Genomic DNA, 19723 nt, shown 5'->3' on the forward strand with positions numbered 1-19723 from the left:
CGATCTCCAGAGACAGAGCCACGTTGTTGCTCAAAGCAAACGTGATCGCATTCACATACTACGCACTATGAGTTTGACACGACACGACACACGCAACACCACGACACACGACAGCACACACAACTACACACACGACACACGCACGAAACGGGATGTACCTCGGCTGATGAGGGCACGAGCGCGAGGACGGTGACGCCGGCGAAGGTCTGTCCGATGTTGAGGGCCTCCAGGGTGGGCTCGATGGCCTTGACCAGCTCCTCAGCCACGAGGGAGAAGAGCACGATCGAGACCGCGAGGATGATGACGGCCTTCAGCTTGGACCAGCGCGGCGCGTCGTGGCCGTCGTCGCCGCCCTCGCCCTCGCCCGCCGCCGCGTTGCTGAAGATGTGCGCATGTGTCTTGAGCGTGAAGAGCAGCCCGACAAGGTAGCTCACCGGCAGAATGGCAGCCACCGCGTAAATCAGAGGCCTATGTGCGTGTGCGGCGGTGCGTGTGCGTGTGCGGTGGTGCGGTGGTGCGGTGGTGCGGTGGTGCGTGCGCGTCGAAAAGTGAAAAAGAGCGACAAAGAGCAAAGTGGGAGGGGAGGGCGAACTGGGCGGTGTTTTGGAAGAGGGGGTCCTTGTAGAAGTCGACGGGACTCGTGTGACATTGGGTGCACGCGAGCGGTATAGTACTGACCAGAGGCCAAAAGCCACCAAGTCAGTGATCAGCCCAACCGACAGACCTGAACTACTATATTATATTATATTATTCAATTAAATTGGCAGGTGTGCGAACCTGTTGTCCTTGGGGACGCACACGTCGCACGAGAACGTGGTGTCTCCGTTCACCTGCCAATACATGGTGGGGCCGAACACGCCTTGGACCACCCCACGCGTTGGGTGCGCCTCGGTGAGCAGCACGTAAGAGTGGGTGGTGGGTGGTGGGTGGGTGTACCGATGATCGACACGATGAGCAGAACGGAGGACACGCCGGCCGCTCGAGAGCTGAACCGCTGCTCGTGGTACTTGAGCCCGCCCGCGATCTATAAGTCGCGTGGCAGCAAGCATGAGCCAATGGGAAATTACTCGTGGGGGAGGGGCTGGTGACGTGGCGATGGTGGATACGTACCATAGAGAGGCCCGGCAGCAAGAGCAGGTCGCCCAGCAGAGACCCTGTTGGTGGTTGGGGAGGGAAAGAAAAAGCAGTTCAGACGCCTGGCGCCGCCTCAGAAGGCGCAAAGCGGGCTCGGACGACGCACCGACAACGCCGGCTTGCACCAGAGGTACCAGGCCACCTTTGTAGAGCGCACTGGTCGTGTGTGTGTGTGTGTGTGTGGTGTTAGAGGTGTGGGCCAGCAACAGTAGACGGCACGACGTACATAGAGTAGAGGATGATCTCGATCGAGACGCCGAAAATGGCCGTCAGCATGGCTCCGATCGCGAAGTTGGTCTGCGCCGCAATGCTGACGTGGTGTGGCATGGGGAACATGTCAATGGTTGCGGCGCGTGGGGTGACCAGAGGGGAGGGGAGCGCGGCAGGTAAGTACCTGGCCACGGCCATCCCGATGTAGTAGGCAATGGGCGAAATGGAGAGCAGGGCGCTGATGAAGATGATGATAGGCGGCGGCCGAAGCGATTCCGGAACCGCGTAGCCCAGCACTAGTGTCAGCGCCACGAACGGGAGCAGGTCTGCGTTGCAACCACACGACGGGCGGTCAGTCACGCATCAACCTCGCACTAACCCGCACACGACACACACGACACACACGACACGACACACACGACACGACACACGACACACGAGTGAAAGAGAGAAGAGACGTACTGACGAGAACGACGTTGAGCCCTTGCACCTGGAAGCGGTAGTAGTTGTAGTTGGTGGCCTGGTAGGCGCACAGCAGAATCTCCTCGAGCGGATAGCTGCGGCCGCCGTAGATCTCGATCTCGAGCGGGCGGTACACCAGCAGCCACATCGCCGTTTGGTTGACTTTGGCCATGGGGATGCCCACGACAGAGAACCAGCAGACCACGAACGCCACGCCGTGGGCCAGGCCGAGCACCAGCCCGCCGGTGATCAGCCAGAGGCAGTAGGCCAGGCGGGAGCAGAGCAGCCGGCAGCCCGAGGGCTTTGCGTTGTGCGACTCTGAGCCGGCTTCTGGATTGGACTTGTCACCAGCTCCTCATTCTCGGCATCGCGGAGCTTGCCTGCATGCAGTCAAGGTGTTGAGGCACACACACACACACACGCACACACACGCATGCACGCACACACGGCGTGGTGAAGGCGCACCATCTTCTTGGAGTGTGTCGTCATCTTCGGTGATCGGCGGGTAGCGTATCAAGCTCGAGACACGCCCTCTTCGTCGCCGTCCCTGGTGCACCAAGAAGCAGGAGGAAGCATGATTCCCTGATCCAAGAACGTTTTTACGGCAGAAGAGAGCGCACAGTACAGTGATGTACTTGCCAAAGGGCCACAGGAAGTAGTTCTTGAGCTTCCAGCACAGACGCCCGTACGGGCGCCCAACGATCGTCGCGTGGCTGCGGGGTGTGCGGTGGAGGTCGCGTAGTGTGAGAAATGGCAGCGTAAAGAAGAGGGGGAAGGCGAAGCGTACCAGATGATGGCCACCAGGGCGTACAGGAGGTAGAACACCCATCCGAACAGCAGCACCCATAGCACGTTGCCCACGGTCACCAGGGACTCTGAATAACCATCACATCAAACGATTTGAAAAGTGATTAAATAATTAAATGATTAGCAATGCGAGCTAGGAGAACCTGCAGAGTCCGGTGGTGGAGAGGTGAGAGGGAGGGCCAGCGACGCCTGCAGCGTTGGGTCCGTCTGGCTCTGTTGGTCGTATGAATTGAAAGATGAATTTGAACAAGATTAAAGAATGGGTAAACGCTGCGTTCTGCACCTTTACTAGACGAATGGGGAGGATACTGTAGAGGAAGCTCGGAGCCTCTTGATGGGTGGAGGCTTGCCGCCGGTGAGCCCTCCTGGATGGTTGGTCGCGTTCATCGCTAACGTCCAGATCATCGAGAGCCTGTACTGCCGTGGACGCTCCGCCACTGTTCACCGTTTCCTCCTCTTCTCCTCCTCCACCGCTCCAGCCCGCCACGCCGGTAGTGAGTGAGTCGTCGCCTCCCGCTCCCGCACCACCCAGTATGGGAGCGTAACGCTCTTCTTCATCGTCGTCACCATCCACTTCCACCCCGTGGTGGACCCTCTTGTGCATACCCCCCTCTCACTACAACAATTGTGAAGCCAGTCCAACTCTTGTTCTTGCCGTATCGTTCGGTCTCACCTTCACCACCCGGGGACCTGGCGGTAAGCGCAGTCCGTCCAGGCGCCCAAAACCCAAAAAAGTCGAGCATTGATCCTGTTACCGTGCGACTACCAAAACAGAAAAAAGAGGGCCAAAGAAAGGGCACATGGTTAGCACGCAACAATGACCATCACCATCTCCTTGTTGCATTGGCCACAAACAAACAGGTAAGACATGAAAAAATGTGATCGGCGCCGCTGTCAAGCCGTGCCACGCGCGTGTGTGTTGTTCATTGGGTCCCGGTCTTGGTTTGGGTGTTTGTTGAGGATGATGTCAATGATTGCTGGTTGGTGTTGAGTTTGTTGACGATTACTCCTCTCTCACTCGTTCACTCTGTCTCTCTTCCTAGGCAGCCGTCTTGCCCTTGCCCGCCTCTCCGTTCTCCTTGCCGGCGGCCTCCTCGATTTCGTCCAGGCGCTTCTTAATGGTGCTCACCGTCAAAATTCTCTTCTCCTTCGTCTCGTTGGTGCCCTTGGCGTTCTCCTTCTTCCGGATCTCGTATCCCTCCTTCCTCAACGCAGCCTCACTCCTCTGCTTCTGCTCGATCTTCCTCTTCCAACTGTTGAGAGAACATGCCATATTAGCACGACTGGAACCGCACGACACACACACAAAGAGTCGTTAAGGGGGAGACGTACTCGCCGGCTGTTTCGAGGTCGCCCTTGGCGAGGTACTTGCAGTCCTCCCGAAACCGGGAGTCCGAGGGCAGAGGGTCGTCGACCGGGATGGGTGTGTAGATCTTGAGCTTCGAGTCGTTCCATTCCCAGAACCTCTCACCATCGAACTCAATGCACGACAGCCAGCTGCCCTGGACCTGTAGCAGTGAAAGTGTGTGAGCACCAACGACCACAATACAACAAACGAAGAAGAAGAAGAAACTGTAGATGCGCACCTTGCAAACTACTTCATAGTCGCTCTCTGGCACCTTGGACTTGGGCTTCTTTATGTCTTCCTTGTTCTTGAAGCGCACGATTTCGCCGCGCAGGTAGTCCGTGGGAACCTTCTTTTTGGAGGAGAAGAAGCTGCTGAACATCTTCTGTTCGTTGGGGTTGATCACCAGATCGCAACTGTAATTAATGGGGGAGAGAGACAGGAATATTAGTACAAGCTTCCAAGTGGGAGACTCCAAGGAAGAAAGAGTGCGTACGAGAGTCCGTTCTGTTCATCGCGGAAGTCGATGGTGCCCAGGTACTCGATGATCCTCTCGCCAAACAGAATACCGCCCACGTGAGCCTCGGGCAGGGAATATGTGATGCAGCCACCATCGGCAAAGTTGATGATGTTGGGTCCGGCCTGGTGTCTGACAGAGTGACACAACACACGGATCACGGTCAAAGCCAACACCCACGGGAACGAGACGAAACCAAGAAGAACGCAGAGCAGAGTAAGGGGGGTTGTGGAGGAGCCTTACCCCTTGACAGAGTTGCCGCGGAACGAGGCGGACCACTCGCCGAAGCCGTAGAAGTGGTAGCAGTCCTCGGGGCCATACACCTGCCAGCAGGTGATGGGCGGGTGGTGCGAGGCCTGCTCAGCGTAGATGCGCGTGCCGTCCTCGAAGCTCGCCTGGTAGGTCTCGCCCAGAACGGGGTTGAAGGGCTTGCCCTTCTGGTTTTCGACGGTGTTGAAGAAGCCGCTCACGGCAAAGGTCATCACCAGTTTGAGGCGCTCAACGGGGTCCGATGTGTGCGCAGCTTTGTTGAGGAACGTGGGGCCGGACCACCTATGCGAAGCGGGAGCATCTCGACGTGAGCATACTGTGGCTTCTTGAGAGAAGGTGAGCGGTGGTGGCGTGCGTACCAGCCGTCGGTGAGACGCTCGAGATAGGAACGGGGCTCAAAGAGACGCACGGGCATCGAAATGCCTGGAGCGAACAAGTCCGACGTAAGCAGCAAGCAAAGCGTAACAACAAATCGATAAATCATAAAAGATGAAAAAGTGGAGAAGAAGCGAGAGGATGAGAGGAGAGGAAAAGAGTTTTACTTGTGAGTTCCTTGGCGGCGACGAGATTCTTGCCAAAGGACTTGACGAGGTCCCAAATCACACTGCGGTGCCAAGCGTCAAGAGTTGGTCAGGCTGTGGGTAGAGACGAGAAAAAGAGGAGTAGCGGGTACGCACCCTCTCTGCGAGGCGAGGTCTTCCTCGGACAGCGTGCAGATGTAGCCACCAGAGGGGGCGGCTTTGCTCATACGCTCAAAGCTGGACATCAAGGGAGAAGTGGAGATTTAGCTTGTGAATGCGTGGGTGTGCCTTGGAAGTACTTCCAGCCAAGGCACGAGCGGGCGCAAGAGATGCAACCAAGTCGACAGAACTCGGGCTATTTAAAATTCGGGCCGTAAAGGGGAGCGAATCAACCGCTACAAGATGAAATTTGATCGGCGCACTCCTTCAGCTCTCAATCTCAAGGCAGCCTGTTGATCCATCACCTTTCCATCGTACAAAGAAATGGCAGAGGCGAACGTACGTTGGCATATCAGACATGGTTGTGTTAATCGTAGAGACGGTTTGTGTTTAGAGCTGTTCGTTCGAATTACGTTGAGCCTTGGCCGCGTGAGGGTGATGTGAATGAGGGATGATGCGATTGTGGCGGCAGATCTGATTCGAATCTGAAGATAAACGGCGATGCACGATCTTACGCTTGTTTCAATTAGAAGTGGATGAGAGAATCGAAGCCGTGGGAAGTCTGCGTCGCCTCCAATCGATCCAATTTGCGATAAAGCGATCACACCGATGCAAAGCGAAGTGGCCTGTGTGCGTGTGCGAAGACTTCTCCACGGACTTCACTTCTGTGTCGTCGTAAACACTCCGGAGCTGCCTCTCATTCCCGATTTTGTTTTTTGCAATCGCACCGGAGTCACGGCCGCCGATACTGCGCCGGCACACAGGAGTGGCGGAGCTTAGTGGCAGCGGCAGAAGAAGAAGAAGCAAAAGAAGATTGCTCGCACGTCTTGTGCTGGTGGTGTGATGGTGCGCTTGGTAATGCAGTGAAGGGAGGAGGAGGTTGTATAAACAAACATCGGTGGTAAAAAGTCATCCCGATCTGCACAAAAGAGTACCCACTCTAGCCCACCACCAGCCTCTCCCGTCTACCTCTCTCTTTCTCTTGCGTAGTGTACTTGGCCAGGCCGAGAAGGAACAGGAGTTGCTCTCTCGCCCACTTCCCTCTCTTTCTCTCTCCTCCTTCTGCCGGCTCTGTTCTGGTTCTCCCTGCTCAGGGCTCAGTACCAGGGAATGATGACGTGCGAGATGAGGATGTAGACGGTGGCCACCGCCGTGGAGACCAACATGCACGGGAAGCCCATCTGATCAAGAAGCGAGCAAACGTGTTCGTTAGAGCTCGCTTGGTTGCATAAAAAACATCGCGAGCTAGGTCTGGTGCAGGGTTGGTACCTTGAAGAAGTAGTTGAAGGAAATGGGGTAGCCTTGCTGTTCGGCGATACCGGCCGCTACGACGTTTGCCGACGCACCGATGAGCGTGCCGTTACCACCCAAGCAGGCGCCCAGGGCGAGCGACCAGGTGATGGGCTGAAGGGGAAGCCCCAGACCCGACTGGGACAGCTTCACGACGATGGGAATCTGATTGGGACGAGGGGGGAGGGAAGAGGTGAGCGCCGGTGAGCGCAAGGGCGCAGAGACTCGACAGGGCACGGACAGGCGGGCAGGAGATGGTACCATGGTGGTGGTGAAGGGGATGTTGTCGATGAAGGCCGACACAATGGCGCACACCCAGACGAGCATGACGCAGGCCACGCCCAGACGAAGACGACCCTCGGGAACGACGGCAATCAGGTCGGCGGTCAAGTCGGCAATGTACAGCATGACACCCATCTCCTCAATGCACCTGTGGTACAACAGCAGCAATTGTGAGTGATTGAGTGAGTGACACGGATGGCTTTCCTTATAAGCGCTAGCGCACGTTACCTCATCAACACGAAGAGACCGGCGAAGAAGAGCAAAGTGGCCATTTCCACCTTCTCAATGATCTCCTGAATCTCATGGATGCCAGACAGCACCTGAACGATGCAAAAATAAACACAGCAGCAGCCCCGTGTGAGTACGAGAGGCGGCGCACCAAACCGAAAAAAAAAGGTTCTTGGTGGGTGGGACGTACCAGGAGGGCCATGGCGCCGGTCAGGGCGATCCAGGGGAGCGACAGGTTGATGGCATGGACGAACGGGTGGATGAAGAACAGAATAATCACCACCGCCAACACAGAGCAAGTCTGTAGTGATGATGATAGTGGGTTAGTGCCAGCTCTCACCAAAAGGGAGGAATGCGGGAGGAGGAGGGGCCTAGGTCGAACCTTGATGAAGAGCGGCATGTCGGTGATCTTGTACTTCTCCTCCATCTCGGTGATGTCGATCTCCTTGTTCTCGGTCACGGCACCATGGGCGAGCTTCTCGTTGAGCTGCTCCACGTAGTCCTCGAGCGCCGTGCGCACCTTCTTCTCCTCGTCACCCTCGACGGGCGAGATCCGGGCGGCGGTCCTCTTCCAGATGTCGATCTCACGCTGGAGCGGGTTGAAGGCCGACCGCTCCGACAGGATCTTACCGTACTTGACCTTCACGAACCAGACAGTCACAATCAAGGCGAGAACGGCACCTGAACGAGGGACGAACACATTGTCAGCGCCACCAATACACCATGCGACAGCGAAGAAGAGGGAGAAGAGAGAGAGGCATTAGAAGTACCGGGAGCAACGTGGACGGTGAAGGTGGCAAAGTCCACCTTCTTGGAGGCCCTCATCTTGGCGTTGGAAATGATCAGAATATTCGGAGGATCACCAATACCAGTGGCGGTACCACCGATGTTCGAGAAGATCTGCACAAGACGCCATTGAAAGGGGGGAGTGAGCTCATGACTTGGCTCTCGTGTGTGTGTGTGTGTGTGTGTGTTGTGGGTAACATACCACTTCAGCCAGGATGACGGGGAGCGGATCCAGGTTGATCACCTTGCAGAGACGCAGGGTGACGGGCGCCACGAGCAGGATGGTGGTCACGTTGTCGAGGAAGGCCGAGGTGACGGCGGTGAACATGCAGAGCATGAGGACCAGGTTCCAGATGTTGCCCTTGGACAGCTTGTAGGCCTTGACGGCCGAGTACTCGAAGAAGCCGGTGGTGGAGAAGATGCCGACGAGGATCATCATGCCGAAGAGGAGACCGATCGTATCGTAATCGATCCACATGATGACCTATGCGGCAGTGGGGGGGGGACAAGCAATCGATCAGTTGCCGCAATCGTGAGTCTGTTGAGTGGTGCGGCGGGTGGGTGTACCTCGAGGAAGCTGGGCCTCTCTTGGATGACGGCCAAGAAGGTCAGGCCCCAGAAGGAACCGACCAGGGCGGCGATGGTGCGGTGCACCAACTCGAAGACGATGAGCACGTACACGAGCACGAGCAGAACGAGGCCGAGGATGACCTCATATCGCACGATGTGGCGCAGCTGCAAGACCTTGAGCTTGAGGCCCACGGGCTGCTTGGAGTTGGAGGTGACGTTCAGGCGCAGAGCGTAGTGGTCGCCGCGGTCCTCGTCCGTCAGGTAGAAGTAGTGCGAGTCCATCTGCGCATCGAAGGCGTCACCTGCAAAAGAAGCGAGACCCCCAAAGGGTCAGACCAACGACACCGGCCAGCAGAGCTTCCATGGAACGCAACGCAGCGGTGGTGGCTCGGCCCCTCGTACCGGCAATCTCCCAGTAGTGAAGAGCCTTCCACTCGCCGTCGGGGTAGAGAGGCGTCTCGAGTTCGGTGCTGGAGCCGCCGCTCATGCTGATGATGATGAAACGGGCGAGCGTTAGGCGAAGAAGAGAACAGATCGGGCTGGGAAAGTAGAGAGTAGAGCAGTTGCATACCCCGAGACGGCGTGGTGGTCGTCATCGTCGTCGTCATCGTGGTCGGTCGAGTTGGCACCGTTGCCGGGAATGAGACCCTCGACGGTGAAGTACACGTACGTTGGGTTTGGAAACACGCTCCCGGATGAATTGACTGAGCACCCCGAAGTCAGTCGTGAGCTCGCAGATGAAATCGGCGATCGCGATGAAGAAAGGGGGAGGGCTGGGTACCTAGCTCTTGGATCGTGACGAAGACTTTAATGGTGTCGAGAGGATGGCTTGGAAGAAGATCCACGATCTTGGGGCAGAGATGAAGATGGGAAAGAAACATGAGCAAAAAAAAATAAGCAATAAATGTAAATGGGAGGTCTAGGTACATAGGCCGTGTCGTGAGAGACGGCAGTAAGGTGCGACACGGGGCTCTCGTCCGGGGACTCGATGGGTGCGAACATGATGAGCGCCACCACGAACAGCAGCGAAATCACGGCCACCTTGATGTGATGCCACGGCAGGCCGGTGACCTTGTGCTTGGCATCGCTGAATTCCCTCTTGTACTTGTTGGGAAGGACACCCATCTGCTTGCCCTCCTTGTCGAAGAGGAACCAATTCTCTCCATCGGCGTCCTCTGGCCGCTGTCGCCCGCGGTACTCATCAACTGCATCGGCAGAGATGAGTGTTAATTCAATTTAATCGTAATCAAAGAGAAATTCGTAGCCCCACACCACAATCACCAGGTGGGCAAAACAAAGGCGAGAACGGTCGCGTACCAGAGTTGGTGTTGCGCGTGCGATCGCCCGACGACGACATTCCCCTCTCCTCGTCGCCATGCCGGCTGTGATCGTCATTGTACTCGACGTCCTCCATGTCATGGTAGGGCGCCGACGTAGCGCCATAGCCCTTGACGTTGGTCTGGCCGAACGACCTCTTCTCGGTATCTCCCATCTCGAGGAGAACCTAATCGACTGGCAAGCAATTAACCTAATGCACGCGCAAGTGTTCGAATCGATCAGCAAATGCTTGTTACCGGCTTCGCGAAAGTCACCAAAACAGCACAATCCCTGCCACTCAATGGGGGGGGGGATCTACTTGTAGACGAAGCGGAGACAAGACGAGAAAGAAGGAACGGGGGAAAGGCAGGCGCACTTGTGGTGGAGCACCAAACGAGGTCCGGAGCTTTGTCCAACTCGCACGCGCGCGTATCGGCCGTTCAATAACGGAACGTGTGACGAACGAACAAGAAAATGAGGCCTGCACCTGCGGGCAGTCACTTCTCCTTCGTCGCGGCAGCGCTCCACCTCAACTCCTGCTTCCCGCCCAAACAACAACCGGCCCTGACCCGCAAGCGGAAGTCGAAACTGGGTCCTGCTCTGTGCCGAGTGTGATTCCAAACATTCCTCTCGGCGCCGTCTCCTTGACTACGAGTTCTCTTTGGAATCACAAGAATTTTATGGGGGTGGGACCAGTGTGGCTGGTTCTGACCATCCTCACCAAGATGACAAGCAAAGGTGCAGGTCTAGCTGGCTTCAGAGCAGAGAGAGAGAGAGAGGCACTGTTCTCTTATCTCGTACCACGAGCGGGCTGGCGTTCAAGTATGAGATGATTTATTACGAAACGTAGAGGTGGTGTGTGCAAAAGAGAGGAATGTAAGGGTAACTACTTGAAGCCTCGCGAAGAGCTGGGCGAGGTGCGCTGCTGCTGTCGCGAAGACGACGGTGACGACGAAGAGGAAGAGTGGTGGCCGCTGCTTCGCGAATGTGAAGATGACGAAGACGACGATGACGATGATGAGCTGTACCGGTCTCTGTTGTCCCTCTCGCCTCGGTCTCTCCCGCCTCCGCGGTCCCTGCTGGTGTCTCTGCTGCTCTCCCGCTCTCGCTCCCAGTCGCGGTCTCGATTGTGCGACCGGCCGCCGCCGCTGCTGCCGCGGTCGCGGTCGCGAGGGCTGATGGACCGGCGTTCGTCGTCGCTGTCCCGATCGCCGTTGCTGGCCGCGGACGAGGACGACGAGCGTCGCTTGGACTCGCCGCCGGCCGCGGACGATGACGACGAGTCAAGGACCCGCTTCTTCTTGGGCAGCACGAACCGCGGCTTGGCACCGCTGTCGTCGCCACGCGACTTGAACGACGGGAGCGTAGACTCCCGCTCGCGCTCGCGCTCGCGCTCGCGCTTCGAGGATGACGACGATGATGAAGAAGACGAGGATGACGAAGAAGAGGACGACGGAGACGGAGCAGCTCCGCCGGCGGAGCTGTAGTGCTGCATCTCGTATTTTGTACAGTTGTCAGCGTTCGGCAACTCTGCACACAAACCAAAATTAGTCATGTCGGCCAGTACTGAGTGGTGTGTGTCGTGTGTCGTGTGTGTTGCGGCGGTCAAGGGGACAATCTTACCCTGGATGAGCTTGGCGATGGCGGGTACGCCAAAGCCAAAGTACTCGGGGCCGGAGACGGAGGTGAACTGGCGCTTGCCAGTCTCCTCGGTCTTCATGTTGTTGACCTTGGCAATGACCGCCGACCACGCCGCCGTTGCCGACTTCTCGACGATGGCCTCGTCCTCGTCGTCCTCGGGCGTCACCTTGAACAGCGGACCTGCACACGAGAACAGTGAGCAAAACCTTGGTGGAGAGGCGCACCATCACGCACGCACGCACGCACACACACAACACGACCCGACACACAGAGAGAACACACGAACCGTTGAACTTCTGGGAGGTCTGGAGACCGTCGAGAATTTCGCTGATGTAGTTGCAACGCACGGAGGGGTCCTCGAAGCTCGAGTACTGCCGCATCGACTTGAAGCCGACCGGCCAGATGTACCGCTTCTGGTGGAACTCCGGACGGTCCTTCGGAATGGAGCCTGTGAGGGCGTGTGTGTATTGCGGTTAGAAAGCCATATGCGACAGACAGCGACAGACACGCACACGCACACACGCACACACAGGTGCAAGGGCCATGAGACACGGTACCGAGTGCGAGAACTGTGAGGCCGGCGATCTTGATGGGCATCTTGACCCGCCCGTGCTCGTCGGTGGGCAGGTCGACGATCTTCTTGGTCCGCGGCGTCTTGTCGCCGCCCTTGCCGCCCTTCTTCTTGCCCTTCGCCGACGCGGCCTTGGCGCTGCCGCCGCTCTCCTTCTCGTCGTCCCTCTCCCGCTCCTTCGCACCGTGGTGGTCCCGCCGCTCCTTCGCGTGGTGATCGCGCGCCGGCACCGGCGACGGCGATCGCTTGGTCTTCTTCCGCGCCTGCGCCGTCGATGATGATGACGACGACTTGCCGCCGTTCCTGGTGGTGGACGACGAGTGAGCGGCCTCGTGGTCCTCGTGGTCGGAGTCGCCCCTCTTTCTCTTCTTTTCCTTCTCCTTTTCCTTCTCCTTGCTGCCTGGGTCCTTCTTGACGAACCGGTCCAGCGACTGCTGCTGCTTCCGCGAATCGGCGGCGGCGGCTCGCGACGACGACGATGAAGACGACGATGAAGACGACGACATCGAGGTGGAGGTCGACGAGGAGGACTCCCGCTTGACAAAGTCGGGCATCTGCGACGAGAGGGCCACCTTGAGGATGTAGTCGAGCCGCTTGGCGAGGACCGTCTCGCGCGGGAAGTCGATCACCTGACGGTTGAGCAGCCCACCGCGCTTGCGCTTCACGCCGCGCGCTTGCTTCTCGCCGCCGCTGTTGCTGTCGCCCTCGCCCTCCTCGCCGTTCATCCCATCGCCGTCGTTGTCGTCGTTGTCATCCTCTGCACCCTCGTCGTTGTTGTCGTGGTCCTCGACTTCGTCCTCGTCCATGTTGTCATCGCTGATCTCGCCCTCTTCGCGGCTCTCGCGCTTGACCGGCGCGCTGTCGCCGTCGGTCGACGGGGGTGCCCCGTCGGTCTTGGCCGCGTCGTGCTCGCCCTTGCGCTCGGATTCGACGCGCTCGCGCATGCTCTGGGCGATGGCGAAGAACGGGAGGTCGGGATCGGAGCACACCTCCTCCCACCGGCCGTAGCCGTGCTTGTCGATGCCCTTGAGCAGCGCGATATCGTGCGTCGTCACCTGCCACCACTTGGGCAGCCCAGTGAACAGCCGCAGATTTTTCTGCACATACGACACACACACAGTATCACGGCTATGGGTGAGCGACCGGTGGCTCTGGTGAGTGTGACCGAGCGGGTGCAGCGGCGTACCAGGCGGAAGCGGAGCTCTTCGTCGCCGAGTTTGAGGGCCTTGCCGCGGATCTTGGAGAAGAGAATGATCCGCTGCAGCACCTTCATGGCCTGGGCGTAGGTCATCTCATCGCCGTCCTCGCGGAGAATGACCTCGTCCTCGGGCCGCTTGCCGCGGCCACCACCGGCGGCGGTCGCGCCCTTGCCGCCGGGCTTGCCCTCCATCTTCTTGAACAGGCGGATGGTGCTGCGGCACCGCTCGAGCAGCTCGACGTAGTGCTTCTCGATCATGGCGGGCGTCTTGCGCGAGAGGTTGGCGTTGCGCTGCATGACCTTCCAGTCGTACTCGCCGTCCTGGTCGTACGGCACGCCGTGCGTGATGAGCGCCCTGTAAAAGTCTGCGATGTGATCACCAAAAGGTCAGTCACGTTGTACGCCGTGTGTGTGGTGTCGTGTGTGTGTGTGTGTGTCGTGTGTGTGGTGTGTTACCTTGCTTCTCTCGCTTGGACCATTCCTTGACGGGCTTGCTCATCCTCACATCTTCGTCCTTGGGGTGCTGCAGCTGGAACGTCGGGCCACCAGCGTTCCTGAGGCCCGCGGCGTCGCCCTTGCCACCGCCCTTATCGCCGACCACCAGCACCGGCCGCTTCTTGCGGAAGGAGACCTCGAGCGCGCGCAGGAGGTTCTTGAGGCGCAGGTTGAGCGTCTTGGTCTGCGGCCACTCGACGACCTGGGGGCGCTTGCCGCGTCGCGAAGCCGAGCGTCGCCTGCCGCTATGTACATCGAAGCCGCCGTCCGCATCGTCGCCCTCGCCGCCGCCAGAGGCCGCCAACAGCACGGCCTCCTGGAATCTCTCATGGAAGCACAGCGCCGGGTCGGTCTTGATGTCATCGTAGTGGCCCATGCCGTGCTTGTACACGCCCAGCAGGAAGCTCGCGTCTTCGCGCTTGGACCACCAATCGGGCATCATCCCCCGCGACATCGTCGGAACCTGCTTCTGCAGCTGCTCCACCGAACCCTGTGATCATCGGCCGCACGCGATAAGCCACTCGACACAAGACCGCACACGACACGACACGACACGACACGACACACAGGGAAAAACATACCTCGTTGGCTTTGATGAGCTGGCCCAGCTTGGCCAGGTCCTCGAGGGCCTTGAGCAGCTTCTGGGCGTTTCTCTTCAGATACTCGATGAACTTGTCGTCGTCGGCGAGGGTCGTGTCCTCGAGCAGGCTTCGCCACCGGTCGTCGGGGATCGGGGTGGCCGCAGCAGCCTCGGCCGGCTGTGGCGTCGGCGCCGGCGCCGGAGCTCCGGCGACGGTGGCAGGAGCCGCCTCCTTGTCTGCGGCACCGCCGTCCTTCTCGCCTTCGCCCTCCTTGGCCTTGCTGGCCTCGTCCTTGGCGGCGCTCGCGCTGCTTTCATCGGCACCGGCCACGGCCGCAGTCGCAGCCGCGCCGCCGCTGTCCGACGTAGTGGTGGCGGGCGGGTTGAGCGAGACGTTGGTGATCTTCTTGAGCACCTCCTCCTCGGTGCCGAGGTCGGGGTCCTCCTCCTTGGCGTAGTTGTAGATCATGTGTAACAGCGCGCGGCCGTAGCCCTCGACCTCGGTCTGCGTCCGTCGGGTGAGCTTGCCCAGCGTCTTGATGTCGTGCCACCTGCCGTAGCCGTAGTTGAAGATGGCGCTCTTGAAGCGGGACCGCTCGGCGTTCGACCACTCGCGGCCCTTGATCTTCTTCCCGCCGGCCTTGCCGCCACCGCCATCGTCGGGCTCGCTGTAGGCCCCGTCGTCCTCGTTCTCGGCCTCCTCGTCGGACACGCCGCCGCCGCCCTTCTGGCCGAAGCGCTTCACCTTCCGGCGCACGCGGGACCCGGTCTGGATGCTGGGATCGGGCACGTTTTGTGCAGCCTCGGGCAGAATCTTCTTCCAGAAGTCGGGGTCGTCGAGGTCCACGTCGGGCGCCGACGAGGCCGAGCAGAAACTGGCCTTCGAGAATGCGGACAGCGCACCGCCGGGTTCACCTCCTTGAAGAGTTGAAACAAAAAGAAAAGAAGAATGAAAAGAAGAATGAAAAAGAAAAAGAGGGGCAAGCAGTCAGTCGCTTGCGCGGCGCAAGTAGTGCGAGCCAAGCGAAGGAGGCAACGTTACCTTGACTCTCGGGCTTGAGGGTGAAGGAAGACCGCTCGAGGATTTTGTCGATGTCCTCCTCGTAGTACTGCTCGCCTTCGTCCTGTCCCTCGCGGAACACGTCGTACGCGCCATACTTGAGCAGCGCGTCGATCTCCTTCTTGTCCAGCTTCTTCTCCTCACCGCCCGCCTTCTCATCCTCTGCAGCGTTTGATTGATCGTCAGCATTGATTTACAATAATAATAAATGCGCATAAATATTATTATTATTATTATTATTATTATTTGAGGAGCGAGTACCTCTATTCTCGGCCATTTTGCCCAGCACGGCTTGGTCGAGTCCAAGCTTGAGCGACGCCCTCTCGAACATGTGCCGCTCGTAGGTGCCTCGCGTAATCAGCCTGCAGACGACGACCAAGAGGTGAGTCAGATCAAGAAGAGAGGGAAAAACTTAGAGAGAGGGCACGCACCTGTAGACCTTGACCATTTGCGTCTGGCCGATCCTGTGGCATCGGGCCTGGGCCTGGATATCGTTCTGAGGGTTCCAGTCGCTGTCGAAGATGATCACCGTATCGGCGGCCGTCAAGTTGATGCCCACGCCGCCGGCTCGTGTACAGAGCAGGAAGACGTTGCGGTCCGAGCCCTTCTTGCAGAAGCGGTCGATGGCCGCCTGGCGGTCGTTGCCGCGGACGCCGCCGTCGATTCGCTCGTAGGTGAACTTGCGGAAGTTGAGGTAGTCCTCCAGGATGTCGAGCACGCGCACCATCTGCGAGAAGATCAACACCTTGTGGCCGCCCGAGATGAGCTTGGGCAGGAGCTTATCGATCAGCACGAGCTTGCCCGAACTCTTGATGAGCATCTGGTAGATCGACTCGGGGTCGGAGAGCCCGTTGAGGATCTGCGACTCCACACCGTTGATGAGGTAGGGGTGCTGTTGTCGCCCATGATAAGAGAAATAAAAGATGTTAGTCGCATAATCGCACTTGGTGCCAGCCAAGGCGCAACTACGTACGTTGCAACACTTCCTGAGCTGCATCATGATGTTCAACATGTTAGGCACGTTACCGCCCGAACAGCCCTTTGTGAGGAAGGCCGTGTTCTAAAAATGTAAAAGAAGTTTTGAGGTCAGATCTAGCTCCTGCAGGAGATGTCACACCACACACACACACCACACACACACACCACCCACACACACGGCGCGTTTGGTACCTTTTCGTAGATGGCCTTATAGTACTTCTTCTGCGTGACGGTAAGTTCCACCTCCACGATGGTTTCTTCCTTGGGCGCGATACTCTTCTCCACATGCTCTTTCATTCGTCGAAGCTGCATTGTACGCGAGGGAACGGTCAACACACGCCAGTTCGACGGCACGAACAGTTGCAATGTAATTCAATGCGGTGCGAGTGGCGAGAGAGAGAGAGAGAGAGAGAGAGAGAGGGAGGGAGAGCGTGTGTGTGTGCGTGTGTGTGTGCGCGTGTGTGTGCGTGTGCGTGTTACCAGGTGGGGCTTGAGCAGGTCGTGCAGCCCTTGCACTTGCTGTGTCTGTTTCAAGTCTCCGAAGTCCGTCATAAAATCTTCCGAAGAACTAGAAGTACGCAACGACACACGACACACACACACACACAACACGCAAGGACACCAAGCACGTGAGATGATCGTTGTTGATTATTCAGAGCATATGGGCAGGAGGGAATATATAGTTGCGGGGCCGTACTGGAACTTTTCGGGATCGAGGAAGTTGAGGAGCGACCACAGCTCCTCAGTGTTGTTTTGGAGCGGCGTGCCCGTCAACAGTAGAATGTCCGAGAAGCTGTAGGTCTGCAGCTCGATCAGCAGCTTGCTGTTCTGTACTCGCAGCGAGGGTGGCGAAGTATTGACATGAAAGGTCAGCCACCACTTGAATACATGGGCGCTGGGAGTGAAAGGGCACCTTGTTCTTGAGCCTGTGGGCCTCGTCGATGACGGTGTAGCGCCAATCGATAGTTTTCAGCAGTGCGCTGTCCGCAAGAATCATTTCGTAGGTGGTCACCAGCACGTTCCACTTGAACAGGCCGGGAATGGCACGGCCCTGCAATGGATTGGCATGGTTGGTCATGACGGTGTTGAAGAAGAAGAAGAAGACGCTGATCAGTGCAATTGAACGCTTCCATTGTGGGGCCACGTGATACCTTGGCGTCCAGATAGTTCCATTCGTATTTGCGAATGACTTCGCGTGCTGCCGATGAGCCGTGGTAGACGATGACGTTCATATCTGCAGTGGAGCGGAAGAGGGGACCAGAGTTGATAGCATTAGCATTTGCAGCAGCAGCAAGGCTTGGCACGCGGTGCTTACCGGTCCAGTTTTCGACTTCACGCTTCCAGTGGCCGATGGTGGACAAGGGCGCGATGACCAAGAAGGGTCCGCGGATCTTCTCAACGGTGAACAGATGCCACATAGTGGAGATGCTCTGCACCGTTTTGCCTTTGGTGGGAAATAAATAAATAAATAAAAATTAGCCAGATCGTGGTGCATCGCCACACGTGAGGAGGAGGCATCGGGCGGCGCTATGTACCAAGACCCATTTCGTCGGCGAGAATGCTGTTGCGGCGCTGATACCAATTGAACACGAGCCAGTTAAGGCCCTCCAGCTGATAGGCGCGGAGCCTGTTGCCATCTTTGAACCTTGTGGTTGGGAGGCCACGCACGCAGAGGCATCGCGGTTAGCATTGACTGCCTCTTTTGGGGTGAAGGGAGACCGGCCTGGGGCAAGGCCTAAGAGTGGGAAGAGAGTAGTACTCGGGCGACTCTGTATACTCTCGCCACTCCTCGGCATCGGGGCGCTCTGGCAGACCCTTTGATGCGGGCGGCAACTGGTTGGTGCGCTTGAACTGCGCGATCTTCTCGTCGTCCTGTCGTGCACGACCAGAAGAGAGCGTAAGCACTTGGAGGAGAGTGATTGGGGGAGGGGGTGAGGGCATGGCCATATTACGTTGATGTCGGTGGAGAGCTCCCATGTGCTTTCGTTGTAGGGCGTCGATTCCCACTTCACCAGGTATTTGGTCACCTCGTTGCCGTCTTCATCCGTCTCCACCGTCTCGTCGAGAATCCTGTCGACTTGCACGAAGTCGGGGTTGAAAGGCTTGTCTTCATCATACACCAGCGGCGGATTTCGGTAGTAGCGAGCGAGCTTGGTCTTGCCGAACCGCTCGGCCAAGATGTCCGACTCCAGCAGCCATTCGACATGCAGGAATGATTGACCCTGTTGGTCATAACATCAAGCAAGGCCATCAGTGTAAACAGGGGGGAATAGTGTGTATGCACATATGCATAGGTGTAATGGGCGTTCAGTAGTAATAGTGGTACGTGCCTTCCACTTGATGAGGTATTTTGTCACTGTCTGGCCGTCTTCCGTCACTTCCTTGTGGCACAAGATCTTGTCGATCACTTGCTGCTCGTGCACAAGGAAATAAAAACGACTTAGTCACTATTCACATTGACGTGAAGGGACCCCGGCTGGTAGTGAACGCTTACCTTGGGCTCTTCAAAAAGCGACTTTGTGGTGTCTCCTTTGTGGTGGCCACCTTCTTCGTCGTCTTCATCCGACATTCCTCCTTCCTCTTCCTCCTCCTCTTCGCCTTCGCCTTCAGACTCCTGGTGTTCGGTCAGAATAAAGAGAACGATGAACGGTGAAGTCCACTCGTGCTGTGGTAGACAAAGAGAAGAAGGCACGCACCGCGTAGTTGACCTGGGTCCTACGTTCCTGACGAGCACTAAAGCGTGTTGGGATAATCTCATCCGATTTTGAGGCTGTTGCTCAGAAATCACGTTAGCCAAGCTTGAACATGCGAGAGCAGAGTAGAAAGTGCGTGGGGGGGGGCAAGAGGATCAAGTTCGAGCGTACCACGTGACGAGGAAGATGGAGTAGTCGCCGGCTTCGGCGCGCTCCTGGATCTGGCAGGTGGGCCACTACGCGCGGGCGTAGTTTTGCCACCGATCGTGTGCCGCTCATTGTCATCCTCATCTTCCTCTTCCGCCTCGTCATCGTCTTCGGCACCGAAATCTGAGTCTGAGTCTTCCTTGATCTCCTCTTCGGCGTAGTTCACCCTTCGCCTCTCTCGCAGGCCTAGCTGGATGCTCTTCATATCAACTGATCTAGAAGCCGATCTGGAAGATGCCGCGGGTGCGGCAGTTCGCCGTTTCTTCCTGATGATGGGCTCCTCGTCGTAGTCATCATCGTCCACAGATGGCTCGTCCTTGATTAGATGAGAAGAGACTTTAGAATCGTGCAATTCAGCATAATCAAAAGATTGCAGCCCCAAAACCGAGAGTCAAGAGATGC

The 19723-nt window shown here is 57.7% G+C and overlaps 4 protein-coding genes across 4 annotated transcripts in view; all 4 read right to left on the minus strand.

The window, feature by feature from the left end:
• Positions 1-3000, minus strand: part of ACA1_244640 (type II CAX cation/proton exchanger, putative) — a gene marked incomplete at both ends in the record, with an annotated part of 3148 nt that extends 148 nt beyond the window's left edge. Inside the window, 15 exon segments of the mRNA XM_004335389.1 lie at positions 159-468; positions 593-673; positions 778-859; positions 937-1024; positions 1111-1154; positions 1241-1290; positions 1361-1444; positions 1529-1670; positions 1807-2136; positions 2148-2186; positions 2272-2353; positions 2432-2519; positions 2594-2681; positions 2757-2826; positions 2923-3000. Coding sequence (XP_004335437.1) covers positions 159-468; positions 593-673; positions 778-859; positions 937-1024; positions 1111-1154; positions 1241-1290; positions 1361-1444; positions 1529-1670; positions 1807-2136; positions 2148-2186; positions 2272-2353; positions 2432-2519; positions 2594-2681; positions 2757-2826; positions 2923-3000 — 1656 coding nt within the window.
• Positions 3001-3652: 652 nt separating this feature from the next.
• ACA1_244750 (oxysterol binding protein) lies at positions 3653-5511 on the minus strand (the record flags this gene model as incomplete). The annotated part of the gene is made up of 8 exons (XM_004335390.1): positions 3653-3866; positions 3946-4121; positions 4200-4374; positions 4455-4607; positions 4719-5027; positions 5105-5168; positions 5288-5349; positions 5423-5511. 8 exons carry the CDS (start codon positions 5509-5511, stop codon positions 3653-3655), a joined length of 1242 nt encoding a protein of 413 aa, XP_004335438.1.
• A 1011-nt stretch (positions 5512-6522) lies between these two features.
• Positions 6523-10073, minus strand: ACA1_244760 (P protein, putative; the record flags this gene model as incomplete). Its single annotated transcript, XM_004335391.1, has 14 exons — positions 6523-6606; positions 6695-6880; positions 6977-7145; positions 7226-7317; positions 7416-7526; positions 7608-7906; positions 7996-8125; positions 8214-8495; positions 8579-8883; positions 8984-9069; positions 9153-9285; positions 9363-9429; positions 9509-9786; positions 9899-10073. The coding sequence occupies 14 exons, from the start codon at positions 10071-10073 to the stop codon at positions 6523-6525; spliced, it is 2397 nt and encodes a 798-aa protein (XP_004335439.1).
• Positions 10074-10784: 711 nt separating this feature from the next.
• ACA1_244770 (SNF2 family Nterminal domain containing protein) lies at positions 10785-19526 on the minus strand (the record flags this gene model as incomplete). The annotated part of the gene is made up of 24 exons (XM_004335392.1): positions 10785-11428; positions 11522-11719; positions 11826-11987; positions 12097-13207; positions 13297-13673; positions 13765-14293; positions 14385-15301; positions 15426-15605; positions 15705-15805; positions 15875-16335; positions 16417-16503; positions 16614-16727; positions 16902-16989; positions 17119-17249; positions 17335-17472; positions 17573-17655; positions 17737-17865; positions 17957-18066; positions 18181-18293; positions 18374-18643; positions 18779-18832; positions 18916-19086; positions 19118-19191; positions 19286-19526. 24 exons carry the CDS (start codon positions 19524-19526, stop codon positions 10785-10787), a joined length of 6483 nt encoding a protein of 2160 aa, XP_004335440.1.
• Between the last annotated feature and the right edge of the window lie 197 nt (positions 19527-19723).

This window comes from Acanthamoeba castellanii (assembly GCF_000313135.1).
Source record: "Acanthamoeba castellanii str. Neff unplaced genomic scaffold scf7180000084763, whole genome shotgun sequence".
Taxonomy (NCBI): Eukaryota; Discosea; order Longamoebia; family Acanthamoebidae; genus Acanthamoeba; species Acanthamoeba castellanii.